This window comes from Parus major, chromosome 10, assembly GCF_001522545.3.
Source record: "Parus major isolate Abel chromosome 10, Parus_major1.1, whole genome shotgun sequence".
Taxonomy (NCBI): domain Eukaryota; kingdom Metazoa; phylum Chordata; class Aves; order Passeriformes; family Paridae; genus Parus; species Parus major.
This window is the reverse complement of record NC_031779.1, coordinates 5,295,633-5,314,096: the sequence shown is the minus strand read 5'-3', so window position 1 is coordinate 5,314,096 and position 18,464 is coordinate 5,295,633. Positions and strand designations below refer to the sequence as shown.

Below are 18,464 nucleotides of genomic sequence, written 5' to 3'. Positions count from 1 at the left end.
CACTCATTTTAAATAATATTGAGGTTTTGTAATACGTCTCCTATTTTATTGTGTTCTGTAGGGTTTTGGACTACGCATTTATAGAACATGCATTTTTATACATTTATGAATTATTTTAATTATGCTAGTAAAGGAAGAACTGAGGTGCAGTAGCACAAAAACAGTGTCAAAAGAATAATAGTGAAAACAGCTTGAATTAAGAAAAATAAAAAATAGATGTTCTGTCCTTAAGTTAGACATATGGAAAATGACAGTATGAAGAAGATTTGAGAATGCACAGGTATTGTTTGGGACCATATAATAAGTCAAAGATGGCTGTTATTATGGAGGGAAAGCATGATGAACAGTTATGCAAGTGCTGCTGGCACCATTAGTTTGGTAATTATTCAAGTTGTAATATAAATGGATTACTGCAACCACAAAATCTTGGTTTTTTCACTGTTGGTATTAAATTTTAGTTCAGCTTTTGAGATTTAGTGAGGGACCTACTTGGGAAAATAAGTGGCCACAGAGAAACAGCTCACAATGCTGTCTGACTCCTGGGGGTGAGTATCTGGACTGATTTAGGCACGGCTCCAGGAAATTCTGACAGCTGATTCCACTCTGAAGGGGAATGTCCTCTGTCCTCTGCAGTTAGTGAGCTAAGGTGCATGAAGAAAATTGTATATGGAAGCTGTAGAAGAATAATTCTACCTAGTACATCATTCTCATCAAAGCATTAATTATCATATAAACCTGTTGAAGAATCATTTTTGTCTTAAAAAGACAAAGACAGCATCTAAGAGAAAATTGGTTCAGCCGTTTCTGAGGAGCAGAGAATTGTATTTCATACCATTAGAGATTCACGTGTTATGTGTTCTGATTAGTGTTCTGGTAGATGTCAACTAACGAGCTGTTACTAAAACTCCCTGATTTTGTATTTAATACAGATTTCCTGCTCCTTTAGCCACCTATAAATGTAGCTGGCTGGGGCTGGGGCTGTGGAAAGTTACGACTGGCCCTGTTGTGGTTACCGCTTTTTCACAGACATTTCCTGATGGACATCTTAATTGTCATTGTTTGTTCCAGCTGCCATCTGTAAGCACCTACCCTGTCCTTCTGGCAGCGTATTTGGCCATGGAGGACTTTAGTTCCTGCTCACTTTTTATCTATACCTGAATAAATGAGTGTCATGGATTATCTAATTAGTTTTTCTACAGGGTACAGGGAGTGAATTTCCTGACAATGGTAAATTTCCTGAGGCTCCTTAATGTTTAGGGAGGATGGGGGGAGTGGGGAGCAGAGGAGAAGGGTGGGTTGCAGTTTGATTCCTGTTTGAGTTGAAACAGATTAAGATAAAAAAGCCAAAACAAATAAAGGAATAGTCTTGCTTTAAGAAATACTTAGTGGTGGTGAGGATTTCACAGTCATTGCTCAGTTATTACTCTCTCTGTTCAAATTTTAAAATATTTTCCATCTCTTCGTTTAATTTTGCTGCCTTTTAATGGTTACTGCCAGGTCTGCTCCTTATTGATCTTTATGAAATACATAAAAACTCTGCATTCTTGCATTTGGAATTTTCTAGTTGTACCTTCACCTTCAAAGAGACTGTAGCAGGAATTAGCCTGGAAAGGAATGTGTGGAAAGAGGCTGCTGTTCCTGTGGGCAGTAACCCCCAAGACCATAATGCCAAATAATAAAAGGAGTGCAGCTGTCCCAGCGTGCCAAGGAAAGGCTCAGGGTGGCTCAGGGTGAGCCTGCAAGGCACAATAATCCTCTAACTAGAATCGGTGTTTGCAAGGCCTTCTGCTGTGCTTAGTTTAGGATTCTGCATTTAAGGAAAAATGTGGACCCAGGTGAGGTGAAACAAATGAAATTAATGAAAATGTTCAGAGGCCTAGAAAGTTGATTTCAGTCGAGACTTGGAGAAAATGGTGTTAATATGTCATGTAGTAAAGGGGGAAAAGGCTTCAAGAGTGATAATAGAGTTCAAAGGTATAAAAGTCTGCTGTGTTCTCAAGAGCTATGGAAAGAAAGAAGCCATGAGTTTCATCTCTGGGACCAGGACACTGATGGTAAAAATAAATACTGCAATAGTGGGATGAAGCTGTGGGGCCTTTAGGAACAGATCAAAGAAACATCTGTCACGAGACTCAGAGGTACAGTTAAGTCTGTCTTGGGATATGTAAAATTGTATGAGAATCTTGGAGACACTTTGCATCCTAATTTAGAACTTTGATTTTACTATTTAGTATAAATGGTATTAAGTTATGCACTCAGGTTGGCTAAGTTTTTTGTATTTAAATGGCTGCAGTAGGCAATGAATGAAGTTTCTTCCTGCTAGGAAATTGTTCCATTTTCTACCCTAGATCTTGTCTGTGTCTCAGTGTTCTTTATCTAGGTTTGCATGTGGAAAGCAGAACATGAAGGATCTCAATCTCCTTCTCTTGCCACTGCTAACTAATTGACTCTCCAGGGATCACTTTGCCTGTTTACCTCCATTTGAATGCTCTAAGTAGGTCTGTATGACTTTGAGTGAGTCCTCCATATCACCTTCTGTAAGTGAGTTAGTGATTGGCCCTCCCAGTATTTTGCTGTTAATGCTGATGATTCATTATTCCCTGGCTGAGGGGCTGGCCAAGAAGACAGAAAACTCCTGACCAGATCAGCAAGAGCATATCTGGCTCAGTGTAAGTTATTAAATGACTAAAACTTGTTGGCCCATTTACTGTCTGCCTGGTTCCTATGGCTGGCATTTCTATCTTCAAATGAAGGTCACTTGAGGAGCAAGCAATTGCAGTGGCAGGAATAAATCTGCCCCTTTCTGTCATTTGTTTCAGAACTGTTGGGGAAAACAAAGCGATTTATAGCATGGAAGTTATTTCATGCACTGACAATGAATGAAATACTCCCTTAAACTTAAATCCTATGGAATGTTCTTTATACAGTGAGTGTTTTTTACTCATGGTACTGTAGCAATTTTGATTTAGTTTTCCATCTGTTCTCTCTGCTGCTTTTTCTCAAGTGCTTTTACTGTCTTTTCAGAGAACTGAGCCACACAGCAGCCACGCAGTTGCTGTACAAGGATTGTAGTAGTTTTGAAATGTTGCCAACACACTACATTCTTTTCTTTTCTCTGGCTGTGGAGAAGGAAAATACAAATCCAGTGACTAGAAGAGAGATGGATGCTTTATTTTTAATGACATCATTGCTATAAAAATGCTTCATTTTAATTCAAATATTTATTTTCTTTTACTCTATTTGTTAAACCAATACTCTGTGTTATATTTTAAACTTCTTTTTCTTTAAAAATAACCAAGCCAACAATATGGCCACAGGCACTCAATTCATCAATAGAAGGTGAAATGTCTGGGTGTGTAATCACTGCATTTCTCTCACACATAAAAATATTTCAGACTCATCAAGTTTCTGACACAGGATAAGTCTCTATTTCATACTTGAATTTTTTTAACACACAACCATAAGTTGTAGATTTCAACTACTCAACGCAATAATATTTCTGCATGTCGTTTTTAATCAGAAGTGTCTTTCATAGTATCTTTCTTGTGATAGCTGCTGCTTGGAGTCGACTGTGAAAGAGTAATTTGTCTTTTGGGGGAACTAGGAAATTCGAATATCAATATTTCTGAGGAAATATCTAATAGCAAATGTGTTGTGAGAAGTGGGAAAGGGAAGATGTTTGTTTCTGTAATTGCTGCCTTTGTGGATTGCTACCTGAAAAAGATTACAAGCTAAATGAGTTCTACCCAGTTATTTGAGACCATATTAATCAATATCAGTGTTTGTTATCAAATTGCTCAAGCATTTCCTGTCCTTTGTGTCCCTGAGGTAAGAGATGATATTCTGCTGATGTCTCTTCGCAGGACCTGTTGTTCAGTGTGTGCGCTCTCAATATCATCTCCACCATTGTCTGTGCTTTGGCAACAGCAATGTGTTGCATGCAGATGGTTTCTTCTGATCTTCTGCAAATGGTGAGTACGTTTCAGTGACAACACAGGGTTTGTCCAGCATAACACAGTGTCCTTCTCTGTGGATATTCATTTGCACATACTCTTTGCTTACAAACTTAAGCTTATTTGTGTGTCTCTGTGTAGTGGTAGAATGTGTGTGTACATGGGTGTGTTTTTTAATCTGCATACATCTATATAAATATAGCATAAAGATGTATGCAGTGTCAGGAGCTGCTGTGTTGTAATGTTTCTGTATTATAGTAGAGTGTTAGGATCAGGATTTTGCCATTGGGAGTTGGTATTTTTGTTAACGAGGTTATTAACAAGGCTCAGTTACAGATGCACTTTACATTTGCTGTCATCACTTGTATATTATCTCCAGTTTCCACACTCCCCAGAGCAATTACTTAGCTTTAAGAGCTCAGTTTTCACTACTAGTCTGGTTTGAGAGCTACAGAGTTGGAGAAGTATAAGCTCAAAACTGGAACTTTCCACAGCTCTGTGCCAATAACTGTGTTTTCATAAGGAAAACATGTTCAGCCTCAAAGTAGCATTTGTGTTCAAAACAAGAGGGAAGAGGATCATTAGTCTTCTGCAGAGTCAGTTGCATCACAGGATGCTGTCTTGTTTTGGTTGGACAAAGGGAGCTTTCCTATTCCAAATGAGTGTTGGGATTTACAAGGTTTCAATGTAAAAAAAAAATTAAATTAAAAACCTTTGTATTTTTCAGGCCAGCTACACTGCTTGTAACCTTGCTCTATTGCTGATTAATCTAGGAAATGTCCTGTTTGATAAGGGAGGGCAAACACACAAATCTAACACAGGCCATGTACTTTAATAAGTTTGCTGGATGGAAGACTGACCTAACCTAATATTAAGTTAGATGCAAACCAATTAAACAACACAGAAATGGTGTATAGCCTGCAATGCAGGCATGCTTGTTTTAAAAATAAATGAATAATTAGAAATACACTGGGTGCCATGGATATTGATATTGACTGTCCTTCCTAGACAAGTGTTCCAGTCACTGGGTTTCAAACCCAGTTAAAGAATATCTTCAGGCCAGGGTCTGGTGTTTGTTTCACATAGTAATGGGTATAATAAGTTAGACTCATATGTTTGGGTAATTACTACAAATAGTACATAAATGCATTTTGCTATAGGGCTCTGTATATGCATATTGTGCAGGCTTGTAGAGGCTTATAAATACTGCTTATTTAATAACACTAGTATGGATGTGAAACAATTAACAGAAATAATAATTTCAGCTGAAGACACTTATATTTTAAATGTTAAAGGGTTTTTATCATTTTCTGGGTATTCTTTCTTTTCACACACTTTCCCCCTCCATATTTGCTTCAAGAATGCCCATTGACTAAAGAACTTTTTCACCTTGCAGTGATGATGGGGAGATGAAGAGATTATCACACCTTGAAAAATCTGTCTGTCTAGTGGAAAAATAGTAGCAGTGATCCAGAAATGTATAATACAGGAATCTTGATCTACATTTAATGGTATTTAGCAGTGTCAGAGGCATAAAAACAAATAAATAACAATGAACCAAGAACAATATTAAAGTGCTTCTGATGGGTATATGCAGGAAACAGTAACCTCAATAGGAAGTCAAATTCCTTAAAAACACATAATTTTTCTCTCTGCCACCTCATTTTTGATGTCTTTAAGATTCTTTCTTTCCCACCTGGAAATGCTGCCATTGTGTTAATTTCTTTTTGCTTCCTATGCTTTGTGTTTCCAGCTGTCTTCCTGCTTAGTTGTCCATTCTCCCACCCTTTCAGCTCCATCGACAAGAATTTTCTTCCCTCTCCCCAGAAGAAGGGAAATATATATATGTGTGTATATATATATATATATATATATATATATATCTATTTCTGCTCAATCCCAGTCTTTTCTTGTTTATCAGTTTTTCCCTTTCTTTTTTCAGGTTGCTGAGCCAGATTCCTGCCGGGCCTAAGTGAGCGTAACTTCCCTGGGGCTACGCTGACTTAGACCAGCTGAACTCTCACCTGAGGATTTCTTTTTCTTTCACTACTTTCAGCCTATTGTCCCATGATCTGCAGTCCCCCTTTGCTCTACTACACCCAGAAATCTGATTAACTTCCTTTTTTCTTGCTTGCTAATGCTGGATTTGTGCTCTTTCCTTTAACTTTTCACTGATGCATGCATCTTCTCTTAGCTGTACCATGTTGGAAATTTGACAGCAGCAGCAAGAGATCCAGTCCTCATAGCTGAAAATGTTTAAATTATTGTGCTGATTGTTTTACTCTGTTCTACAGTATTCAAGAGCTCTGTAGGCTCTCCTGTAGCAAGAGGAGACAGGAGGGAACACCCTCCTTGGATGTCATTAGGTTATCATTAGAGCAATCAGTTCTGTGATTCCTGTGCTCTGTTAGTGTTCTTGTCTCAGAAATTAGTCCATTGGAATGGTAATTTTTGCAAGTTCAAAGAATTCCAATATATTACTTACTGACATAAAGCAGGTACAACAGCCTCAAGAAAATCTTCAGCAGTGATTCTGTGATTTTGTCATTTGTTGATGACTTTTGCATAGAGCAAGTGTTTAGATTCATACAGGCCAACTGATGTATTTTACTGGAAACTGCTATCTCCTGAAGATCCCAACCTTTAGGAAAAACATCCTAAAAACACAAGCTGCCTTCTAGTAAGCACAGTTTAAATTTTCCAGTGAATTTGAAGAGGATTTTTATTTTATTTCAGGTTCTAAGGAAAAAAAAATATTGCAAAATACCTCAGAGTGGTTTTATTGCTTTGTATTTTATTTTATATTTTTTCAAGATTGTTCCTTATTTGAGTTGGCTGTTTCAGAAAGTACCCCAAAATTTTCATTTCACTTTAACCTTTCTCACTGTGTTAAGTATATCCATTTGCTCGAGAAAGAAACCGTACCAATTGTACTAAAGCTGCAAGAGAAAATGATACCGTAGCTAAAGATCAAAAAGGCATTTGTTGTGTTTCACTGGAGAGTTTAAGGCTGCACTCCATTACAGGGCTTCCTAGAATTGTTCTTTCTGTGTCCACACCCCTCCAGGAGATAAATGTGAATCAAATCAGATCATATCAAGGCTCTGTAATGTGAAGAAACCTCTCTTAATAACCAAACTGTCACTTCCATGATATCTCATTTGTTCCCTGAGGCAGTTTCAGTTTGCATCTTGTCTGATGAGTGGCTACTGGGAAAATGCACCCTGTTTTCTTCAGGAGGTAGCTGCCTGGATTAAAGTAAGAAATATAAGATATTGCACCCACTGTGGCCGAGCTAAAGCATAAATTACACCTATTCCAGTCCTCCTTCCACTCCAGATACGTTTATACAGTTCTTATCCTAGAAGTGCTGGCACTGATATCAAGTGTGTTCTGATTTTATCACTATCACTGTTAGTAGCTGTTCATGTTGTGTGATACCTAAAACCATCTGTTGTTTTGTAAAGAAAATAAGGTAATGATGACACATGCAAGCTGTAACATTTAATTACTGTTTTCATCAGTCCTAATGATAATTCAGCATGTCATTATCTTAATAGGCTGTAGTTAATATTTCTACTCAAGCACCTTGCAGAAAGCACCTCTGTATGAGGGTAACATCTTGCTGGCATTGTTTAACCCCCACATTCTGGTGAAATAGTAATTTTAAAAACCTGCAGGGTGAAGCTTCAGGGTGAGAATTGATCTTACATTATTACATATAATTTATTATTTAATCTAGTTACATCAAAACCTAAATAATCCTTTTTTGGACACAAAGCTCACTTACAGGTACTGTAAAAGCCATCTGACAGTCCCTTTAGAAATATGCATTGGGAGTGATGTACATCTATAGAAAGATCCTAAATGTAAATATGGTTGCAGAAATACTCCCCCTCACACCCACCATAAATGCAAACTTTAGGTCAGAAAATCTTTTGACGTTTTTAAAAAATGTACCATTTTTCATCAAACATTTTATTGGTAGAATAAGAATATTTAGTATTTAAGACTAAAATATGGTCAGTACTTCAAAAAAAGATATCGCAGAGCAATGCGCATGAGGCTACAGAGCCAATGGCTTGTGACAACTGCAGGAATAGCAACTGGAAACAACTGAGCAGAAAAATCTGAATGTGTTTTCCTTATCAAAATATCTTCTGTCTCATAATTTCCCTTTAAGATCAGGGACAAATTAGAACAGTCAGCCATGGTCCTGTTCTTGTAGACAGTTGGAGTCTACATTTCCCTTCAGCAGATACTGATTCCAGTGTTTCAGAAAAGGAAAACAACAACTTGTCCAAGAGGGCAGTTAATTGAAGACAGAATTATAGAACTGAGTGTATAGCACAGAGCTTTTACTCAGAATAACATGCCAGTATTTAATTATATGCAATTAGAAATTTTTATTTCCCATTCTCAAAAATCAGCAGATTTTTATAAATGACTGGAATGAGAATAATGAACTCTGGAGTCTGCAAAGGACTAATTTTGATGTTATACAGTATATTTAATAAACGTGATATGGAAGGCAGAGGTAATTACTTGCAGATATAGGAAAAACTCCAGATAAGTTTCCCTTAGAGCACCAGGCACACACTGATAGATGTCACTTGTGGTTTAGGTAAGCTGTAATTGCTGAGCAGTGGCTCCCAGCAGTGGCATTTACGTGGGGTCAGTGGTGCTGAGCAGCTGCAGGATACACAGAGCACAGGATGTCTTTGCTGATGCTCAGTGGGGAGGTCCCAGAGCTGGGAATCCTGGTGCAGAGTTGATATTCTCACGTACCTTGGGCAGAAGGATGAACCACATGGTATCACATAAGGAATTATTTCAATAGATAATTATATTGACAGGTCTTACCTGCTGTTTCTTCAGTTCCTTAACGGGGTCTCCTTCATCATCTTTTACTTCAGTGTACTCAAAATATTCAGAACATGAATAATATCTTCTGATCACTTCAGTGACCAACTTAGAGACAACCTTTCAGAGAAGAGCTGGAAATCTGGGCTGAAGAAAAGAGAATGGGTTTTACAATTTTACACATATTTATGTAAAGGTGTTTATTTCACCTGAAAAAATTAATCACTGAGAGATGTGTTATTCTTCACTGGGCAGGGATAGCTGATGTGTCTGGCTGCAGCCTGTGAGCTGGCAGAGGAGGTCACTGGTGTTCAGCCCATTGTTGGCTGTGTGGAATTCTCAGTGCTATGGCAATGGACCCTTGAGCATACCTGTATTTTCAAAAACTTTTACCTCTTCTGGAAGTGGGGTACTTCTAGCATTTGTGCTTCTAATTCTCTGCTTCTTAACAATTTGCTGCTGCTGCCATGGAAAACTTCTGTATTGAATGTGGGTCCAAGCAGTGGGTTTACAGCATTTTTCAGCTTTCTTGTTTACCCTGCTGCAACCAGACAGAGAACATTTCCTCATAACTGCAGACAAAATAAAAAAAATAAGTAGTTTTTAGTATGAGGGCTGTTTAAATCAGGCTGTTCAACTCTGTCCGAGTCAGATGTGCCCAGTGAAAACACACTGAGTTCTGTGGTCAGTGTGGGCTCTGTGTTACACATCCCTTTAGCACATGCACTGGGCTGTGTAATGCCCACCTTGTATTGGACACATTTCACACACTAAACCAAGGCCAAAGATGAGAAAACACCTGTGTGAGTGTAATAGTTAGAATGCCAAGCTTCAAACACAAGCTCAACTGTTTCCTAAAAGCAGAGCATGAATTCCAGATCTGTATTTCATTGCCTGTCAGATTTCTGACAGCTCCCAGTATCCAGGAGCTCCAGAAGGGTAACAGAAATGGTTGAGTCTTTTGGATTTCCACAGCCATGGGCTTTCTCTTTCTTTCAAGTAAATATCTTTGAAGTATCTGTTGATAGCTAGAAATTTTTGCTAAGCTTTTAACGCAGTTGGGTGTTTAGGGTGTATGCTGTTCATCCTTGTCTGCAACCATTTCTATCCATTGCTTCCCCAGTGGCCATTAGTTTAATCCCAAGGCTGGCTGGGAGTTGTTCTGTAGTGTGAGCTGTAGTTTTTGACATGATATTTGAGTGCAACTTGATCCTGTTTATCCTGGTGACTGAACAGACCACCCCCATTTTCTGCTTGGCAGTTCTTGTTGCCTGTCCCGCTTGCCATCAGTATCTTGAGACTGGTTATTTGATAACAGCTGTCTTCTAATGCCAGAAATGGGTGTTTCTGCGTGAAAGTATTTGTCAGTGTTTCTTCAGCTTTCTCAGCTTTTTGTGTTTTATTACTGTCTTTTTTTTAACCTATGAAATTTGTATTAAGCCTTTACTGAAACACTGCCAGACTTCACTATTTGAGACTAACTCTTGAAGATTTTTAAAATAAATTTTCCTGTAGGAAGAATAAGCTTTTACAGGCTAGCAGAGATCAGTAGATAACGTAATATGGAATAAAATATGACTTAATTCCCACTTACTAGCTTTCAATTGTTTTCTCAAGGATATCTGCTCTTTGTGGTAATCCCTTATATTTGCTATGGTTTCATTTCCTGCTAGTTTCCCTCTTACAGCCTTTTTCACTTTAATTTCTGTGCCTTCCAGCAGGATGATATCACACAGGTAAACTGTTGTTTATGAACACCCCCCAAACGTGTATTTTCATGTCCATTCTGCTGCTTGTTGTCAAGTGCTGGTCACAGTCCGTTGCCATGGTTTGTACTGGATGGTTTGGATCTTGAAAGGGATGCAGATATTTCTGCTGTTCAACTGAACTTCATCCAAGCATTAGGTCTTTTCCTCCTGAAACCACAGCCCCTTCTGCCCTGTGTGAAACCTCTCCCTTTTGTCATGTCCCACAAAGTGTGTGCTGATGGTTCTGCTGCTGTGAAAGTGCCGTGTGTTTAATTGCCCTGTTCTGACAGTGGTAAGAGCATCACTCCCAACATGAGGCTCAATGGATCCAGCTCCAGGGAACTCCAGGACTGAGGGAATGGAGCTACAAGTTCTCTGGTGCAAACCAAAGCTCGGGGTCCATGGCAGTATGGAAACAGTCTGGGAGAAGGTCAAGGAAGTTGTAAATTAAAATTGCTTTCTTTCCAAACTGTAAAAATGACCCAAATTATCAACTCTTTAAGGAAAATGAGGGTAGCCTTGAGATTGGTGGAGTCAAATAGTGTACAAAATGTGACCCAGAGTATTCAGATATTTGTTTTCTTTATGAGAAATGTTTACAGGTTTTAGATAATCATGTTGAGATTTTTCTTGCTTCCTTTTTTCCTAAAAGATTCTTCCATGTGTTTGAGATAGTTGCAGACTGATGACTGCTTATGGTTGCTTAGAGCAGAAGTTTGGAGTTTAATGGTTGATATCAATGTAATGTTATACTTTGGGAAATGGCTGTTGAAAGATCAGATGAGTTTAGACCAAATGACAGGAAGAAAGTTGGTTTTTTTCTGTAAGTCAAATAGAGAAATGTCTGATGGTACCTGGGTAACAGCATCCCACCTCATGTGGAGGATAAAGAGCATCAGACATTCCACATAACGAAGAGTAAATGGAGCTGATGCCATGTCTGTTTCTATGCTGTACAGTGAGTAGAGCACAATGGCTCAAAGTCCTTGGTTGGCTGTTGGATGTAAGGAAATAACACATCCTGCAGAGGAGGTTCTTTATTAATAGTTACACATGGAAATATCTCTGGGGAGCTGATCAGTGAGCAGCTAATATCTCATTTTCACAACCTGTTATTGGTCCCCCTGACCCTCTGCTGTGCTGTATTATTACAGCTCTGACCTTTGAAACAACAAACATAGGGTGAGTTTATTAGAACTAAGAAGTAACTCAAGCTTTAAAACACAGATGACCAGTATCATTTCTGTGGTAATGTAAATTATCTTAGTTCAGCAGAACTACACCAAGTTAAATTTCAAAAAGTGATAAATATAGAACTGTGATACTAAAAATGAAGGTTTTTACTTTCTATTTGTTGGATCTTCTAAGCATAAACTAATTTTACTGCTTTCCAAATCTTTATCATGGATTTAAACAAACAATAATGTAATGAGCCAACAGTACAAAAACATATGTTGTCTTGTTCCAGTCTAAAAAATAAATGTGCCTTCAGCAAAATTTCTCAGCTGGCTTGTTTTAGGAGGCAGGAGCTAAAGATCAAGTCATCTACTGATCCAAGAAAAGTGATATGACAGCAGAAGTTTGCCTGGAGAAGAAAAAATGCTGTGATTTTGGATTGTCTTTTAGTCCACTTTGAACCATGGGGACCAAATAGAGCCAGGTGTGGGTTGTGGGATTTGAGGATGGTCCATATTTGATCCTGAATTAGTTCAGGCCTTTCCCAGAACACTTGTGAGTGTTCCTGATATCAGTGGTATTGGAATGGCTTCTTTAAATTCCTGCTCCACTCAAAGCTGATGAGGTTCCTGTCATAAATGTTGATGTGATTCTCAGTATTATTGGCTTTTTTTTGTGCAGTGTAGTTATTTTCTTTTGGGTTTTGAGATGTGTATATGGAATAAATGTTTTTCTTACTTTTATGCCAGTACTTACAACCTTTATACCACATTTAAGTGTGCAGTGTCTGTATCACCAAACCACAAACAGCTATTAAGAATATTTCACTTTACAAGAATAATAACTAATTCACTTCCCTTCATTGGAAGTGAAAAATGGGTGGGGTATTTCGAGTTGTTTTATTCAAAGCATGATGTCTATGTAATAGCATTTTGGGGGTTGGCATTGGGTTTTTTTTTCTCTGTAAGTGCAAGGCAGCTCAGATTGGAAACAAAAATGTGCAAACACTTATTTTAGTAGTTATATCTATTTTTCATCAGTTACTAAAATAGAACTGATTATGTGGGGCAACAATAAAACAATATACAATGTAGAAATATTCCTTGAAAAGCCATTCAATTGTAAATATCTGTCCTGCAACCTAAGAGTGACTGACTTGGAGGCCCACGGCCTCTCTGTCTTTAGTAAAACTTTGTGCTGTATTTTGGCAATCTGACTCACCCTCCTTACTGGTCACAAGTATTCTTACACTCCCAGAAGTGCCTTTTTAATTTCAGCTTGGGTATTAATGAATTTGGTATTGGTCAGGGTCACTTATATTGATCTTTTATTAAAATTTTTGATATTGGTGATGATGTTTTTTTACCATCTGAAGGAACTTTACCTGTTCATTTTCAGTTTCTGCCACAGAGGCCACATTCTGCTAATCCTGACTGCATGACTCCACATGGAACTGTCCTGCACCAAACCTTGGATTTTGATGAGTTCATCCCACCAATCCCACCCCCTCCCTACTACCCACCGGAATACACCTGCACGCCCGTGGGGGAGGCACAGAGGTGATTCTGCTTCCCTGTTCTTGCAGTCAGCACTTGGTTCTCAGCTGTGGACTAAGGATCTCTTTCAAAGAAGATGAAGCCAAATGTTCCTCACTTACATTAGGCTCTTCTTTTCTACAGAGATTACAAACTTGTTAGGCTACATCTGGAAATATTTGTGTTAAAGCACTACTGCAATAGAGAAATGATTGAATTTAGCTAAGACAAAGATAACAATGTCTGAGCTTTGAGCAAAGACCTCTTTGTAAGTGATCCTTTCACAGTTATTAACATTATATAATTGAAGTTGAGTATGAGATTTAATTTTTTAAGGAAATATTTACAATTTTTTGGAATAATTGTATTAATAATTGTATTAAGTGTATTAATTTGGAAAGGAAGTTAAAACAAAAGCAAAACAGGCTGGTAAAGATAGCTGGCATCCTAGATTAAAAGTTATTAATGCTACCCTGTGAACAAGGGCTTCATTTTGGATGTGTAGTACATTCCTTGAATGTAATTCTTTGTAGTGTATTGGTTTTGAATTCAGAGAAGTCTTTACATCACTGTGGTGTAGGTAGTAAATCCAATGCCATTTCTTAATTGTCTGCTTCTTTATGTTTTTATGTAGAAGTCTCCATCTGGACTTCCCTCATTCCCCATTTGGTGCTTTATATGAAGTAACCATCAATAGCCCAGGGATGCTGTATCCAAGTGAGCTGCCCCCTCCTTATGAGGCAGTGATTGGAGAGATGCCTGCCAGTCAGGTGAGGAAAACCAAAAGAAATTCTTTGTGTGCTCTTCAAATTTTCATGGTGCAAAACAATTCTAGATAAACTTTAAAGAAAACCATTAGAAAATACTTACATTCTTTAAAAACATTTTCCAGACCATTTTCTTTATAAAGGTTTAGCCAACAAATTTTACTTCCTATGCAATAGCAGTGAGTAGTTCTCTATTGCTTAACCTTCTGATTTTAGAGTGTTTAGTAATCAGCTTCTGTTATGTGGCAAGAAAGTGCTATTTCTGAGAGTGCAGAACACCTTTACCCTGAACTTACAGACAGGACCAGTGTACTTGAGACAAATATTTGTTACACTTTCTGCTTTATTCTGTACTGTACAGTATTGACTGAGCTGAAACTGGAATTATAATGTATCTGCATGTATAGCCAGAGCTGATTCAAGCATTTGCTTGAAGGGATTTGTGGTAATTGAATCAGCTGTCACAAAGGGAAAATACCAACAATTGCTTTTAGGAGTTCTAATTTCTTTCAGGCTTTAGTAAAAACTCCAGAATTCAAACATTCTAGGTATTCTTTATCAGTTGCTAATAGCACAGTGAAGAAATACTTATGTTCAGGTTGCCAAATTGCACCCACATTACAGAGGGGACTACTTTGCCTTTCCCCAAAATACATTGAAATATTTCCTAGTGACTTTTTTCCCCTCAGGGAAAACCAGAAAAAAAGAAATTATACTCATTCTTACTATTATACACAAGAAGATTATTAAGATAGTTAAAAAGACAAATGTCTGAGAAAAAAAGAACATTGAAATGCAAAACCTCCAACAAAAATACAATTAAATCTCTCCAATATATGCCTAACTTTGCAGCTTGTGTGGCTGACAAAGCAGCTTCTGACAGATCTTCTGATCCCTGCCTTGTACTGTACCCTCCACCCAGCATAACAGGCCAAACATGGCATTACTTTTGATTTGTTTGGCTGTAATAAAATGAGTCTGTATAAACTGCTTGTGAGTGAAGTTCCTTGCTGAATAGCAAAATTGGAGTTTTCAAGACCAGCTCCTTCTAGAATATTTCTTTATCCAAATTCCATCCTTTTTCTTTGGCAGTAACTCAAATGAACCTGCAAGCCTTGGAGAAGCCAATATTTTTCAGTGATAAAAAACACGGATAAAAGTAATATGAATCACTTCATAGTGATAGAAAAGTAATTCACATAGAAAAGTAATATGCTTAGTAAAGCACAAAATCATTTTGAGCACTCTTGTAACTGGTACTGCTCTTGGTGTGAGCATCACGCAGCAGCACAATAGCACCAGCATGTAACAAAAATATAATTTAACAAGATGTGACTTAAAGCTGCAGTCATGCTCTTGCAAGAAGGGCTTGGCTTCAGTAAGTAGATGCATTTACTGTTAATTTTTGGCATCTGGGGTCAGATTCAGCACCTTGTCTGTTCACCTCTGGCCAATTGAGCTCCAGAGGTGTTTGTTCTAATCCCCAGGGAAGATGAGTGGTGATCCATTTCTAATAGTGATGATTATATTCTTTCTTACCAGGAGTTTATATGAACCTGGTAGTTGCTGTTCAGAGAGCTTGTGTCAGGCTCTGTGTCTCAGCACTGGAGCTCACTGGCAGGGATAACCAAAGCCTCCAGTGACACTGTAGCCACAGATTTTTCTTGACAACAAAAGCCTTTATGCATTTTTTGCAATTAGTGTCCCAGCTGAACTGTAAATAGAGGATGGAGCCAAAGTCTAAGACAATTTTGGGTCTACAAGAAGAACAAAATAAAGACCTGAGCTCTTATATGTTGGAAATGCTCCCATAGAGCACAGTACAGTAGGAACTGAAATAATGAGATTTATAAATCCCTCAAAGGCAGGCTTGGCAATGGAAATCATGGCAGGGATTTAGCTACAAAAGTGCTTCTGGGAACCATTATGTAATAATGTCATAATTATAAAACCTTTTACTGTGCATCAAGCAATAGGTTTTATTTGTTTTTAAAAGGATTGAGGTCCTTAGAATTTTATTAAATTGTACCAAATTAGACTGGATATTTCATGCATTTTATGGGCAACAAATGTCAGTGTTAATTTTTAAGTGGTTGCATCCATGTAGAAATTGCTATTGTCATCTGTACTGATTAGGAATTCCCATTTCATGACTGTAAAAAGAAGTTGTTTTCACACTGTATTCTGTGCAAAGTATTGACTGGGATATGGAAGAGATAAGAACAGACAGATCAGGATTCTGTGTGAACTAAATCAATGATGGTGTTTTGTAAGGTTTTCTAACCTTTAGGCTGTGTGGACTTGTTAAAAGCACAGGTTTTCTTCCTTTTTTCTATTGATGGCTTAGTGACTGTCTGAGGATGTGGAATTCAATAAGGTTTTGTTACCCTTGGCTGTGCAGGAACCTGCATTAAACCATGTTCTGTCCCTGTGTGAACCAAAACTCTGACTTGGCTTCAAAATTGTCAGTATTATTTCCTACAATTAAAACTCTGATTCTCCTTCCCCCAAGCAAGAAGGTTAATCAATTCCAAATGTATATAAAATGCATTCAGCAATTATTCAGACAATGTAGAGTGTCGATAAATGTTTCAGCACAATTTTCTAGCAGATATTTTCCAGTCAGTGATTAAGAAATTAAGTCAGTGATTATGAAAGCACCTAGATTAAGAATTTATGAAAGCCCCTAAAATCCCTAGATTTTAAAAAAGAAACAAGCACTCTTAAAACATTACCCTATTTCTTCCAAAAGGTGGTCAGTCTGAATTTTCTACAGCAACAAAAACCAATTGTGAACATTTCTTACTTTTCTAGTTAGATTCCAGAACTTCCACAGCTAGATCCCAGGAACAATCTGTGACTTCAAGTGACACCACATTTTACTTTTTACCACATATGTAATACTCTGCTACAATCAAGAAAGAATCAGAAATTTCCAAGGGAATTGTTTAAAATATGAGTGATTTCACTTTTGCTTCCCAGTCCTTTACCCATCTCTCGCTGAGTTCAAGTATTTCTGGTACTGTTGTTTGGAGATGTATTTGCTAACCTTTAAAATAATTTTTAAAAACTGAATTTGTACCAAAAAAAGTTTCCTGGTCACTTGCTCATAGTAAGAGACAGACAGACAGATAGGAAAAAAAGCACAGTAAGTTATGTACAAATATGTGTACTTTAATCTACACTGGCATGTGAAATGGAAGCTCTTTCCCTTTTAGCTTCAGACTGATTGTGTCACATCTAATGTTTTAGAAGGCCAGACACAGATATAATGTTTGACAAAAAGGTTTGCACAGAGGTGACTGATGCTGATTTCTAGGCTGTCACCAACCATAATAAGCTCTACTAGTTAATTGTGGCCCTACAGACAGAAGCACATAAGATGCTTTCTGCTCAGGATGGTACCAATCTCATTCCTTTTGAACCTTTTTTGTATTTTTTTTCATTTGTTGTTACCAGTTATTTATTGGAATAATTTTTTTTTTATAATCACATTCCCAAAAAAACTGCTAAAAGTCTATTGATATTGGCAACAAAGCCCAATCCAAAGTCTATTCAAATCAGTAGAAAGAAAATTTCCTAAATTTCAGGTATTTATGGATCCAGTCTTTCCAGCAGAATGATTCTGTATTTTGTTCACATGATTCTCAAAAGTGAAGGGAAGCTACTCCCTTAGACCTACCCTTTCAGAAAAAAGGTGAGTGATAACACTATCTCCATTCAGCCATCTCCAACGAGCTGGAGAGCGCCTGGATGGGAACGATGTTACAGGGCTTCAGAACACATTAAGAGTTAACACCCTCACAAATAGCTAAAGGAAAATACTGCTCTTGTGCTTGTTTTTGTGGTCTCTGGTTTTCCCTCTCCTATTTTAGGGTGATATGGTGTGGTGAACAAAAAACCAAGCACAATATGAGAAATGCAGACTAGAAAGAGAGATTGCTTTTACTGAACCCATTGGTGTTAAGCATTGCAGACATTAAGTTTAGTAGTGTGAGCCTGCAGCCCCAAGTGCCTGTGAATTCTAGATGAATTTTGTAGATTCTGGAAAAATGAAAAGTTGCATTAAGCATGTGCCTTTGCCCAGCATTTGCTCCTGACACAAAGATGTAAAGTACTTTAAAAAGCTTAAAAGATAGCTGCTCATATTAAAGTGACTCGGCATTGTCACGTGTGTCCTTCAGATCCTGAGCACTACGCTTTGTGTGGTAAGTTGCAGGTTAATGAGCTCTTTCATTCCAAATGTTTGTTTAGGTCACTGGTGCTGCTCAGCAAGTGTCTGAATCAAGCCTGGGGGAGAGGAACACAACTCCAGACTTCAGCACACAAGGTGATCGTGGCTTTGCATTTGTCTCCTTAAAGATGGAGTGGGAGTTTTGAGCAGACCTTCTCTTTTCTCTCTTTTTCTCCCCTCTCTCTCCT

General features: G+C 37.9%; 1 protein-coding gene across 2 annotated transcripts in view; it reads left to right on the top strand.

Moving 5' to 3' along the window:
* Positions 1-18,464, top strand: part of FAM189A1 (family with sequence similarity 189 member A1) — a 54,538-nt gene that overhangs the window by 26,645 nt on the left and 9,429 nt on the right. The window contains exons 1-6 of one of the 2 annotated variants that reach the window (XM_015638771.3): positions 3,887-3,971; positions 5,896-10,552; positions 10,855-10,994; positions 13,139-13,299; positions 13,910-14,045; positions 18,297-18,372. In XM_015638771.3, the coding sequence (XP_015494257.1) occupies positions 10,887-10,994; positions 13,139-13,299; positions 13,910-14,045; positions 18,297-18,372 (481 nt within the window). In that variant the 5' untranslated portion in view covers positions 3,887-3,971; positions 5,896-10,552; positions 10,855-10,886. Of the gene's footprint in view, positions 1-3,863; positions 3,972-5,895; positions 10,553-10,854; positions 10,995-13,138; positions 13,300-13,909; positions 14,046-18,296; positions 18,373-18,464 lie in introns of those variants that run through there. The other variant, XM_033517066.1, reaches the window with a different exon arrangement.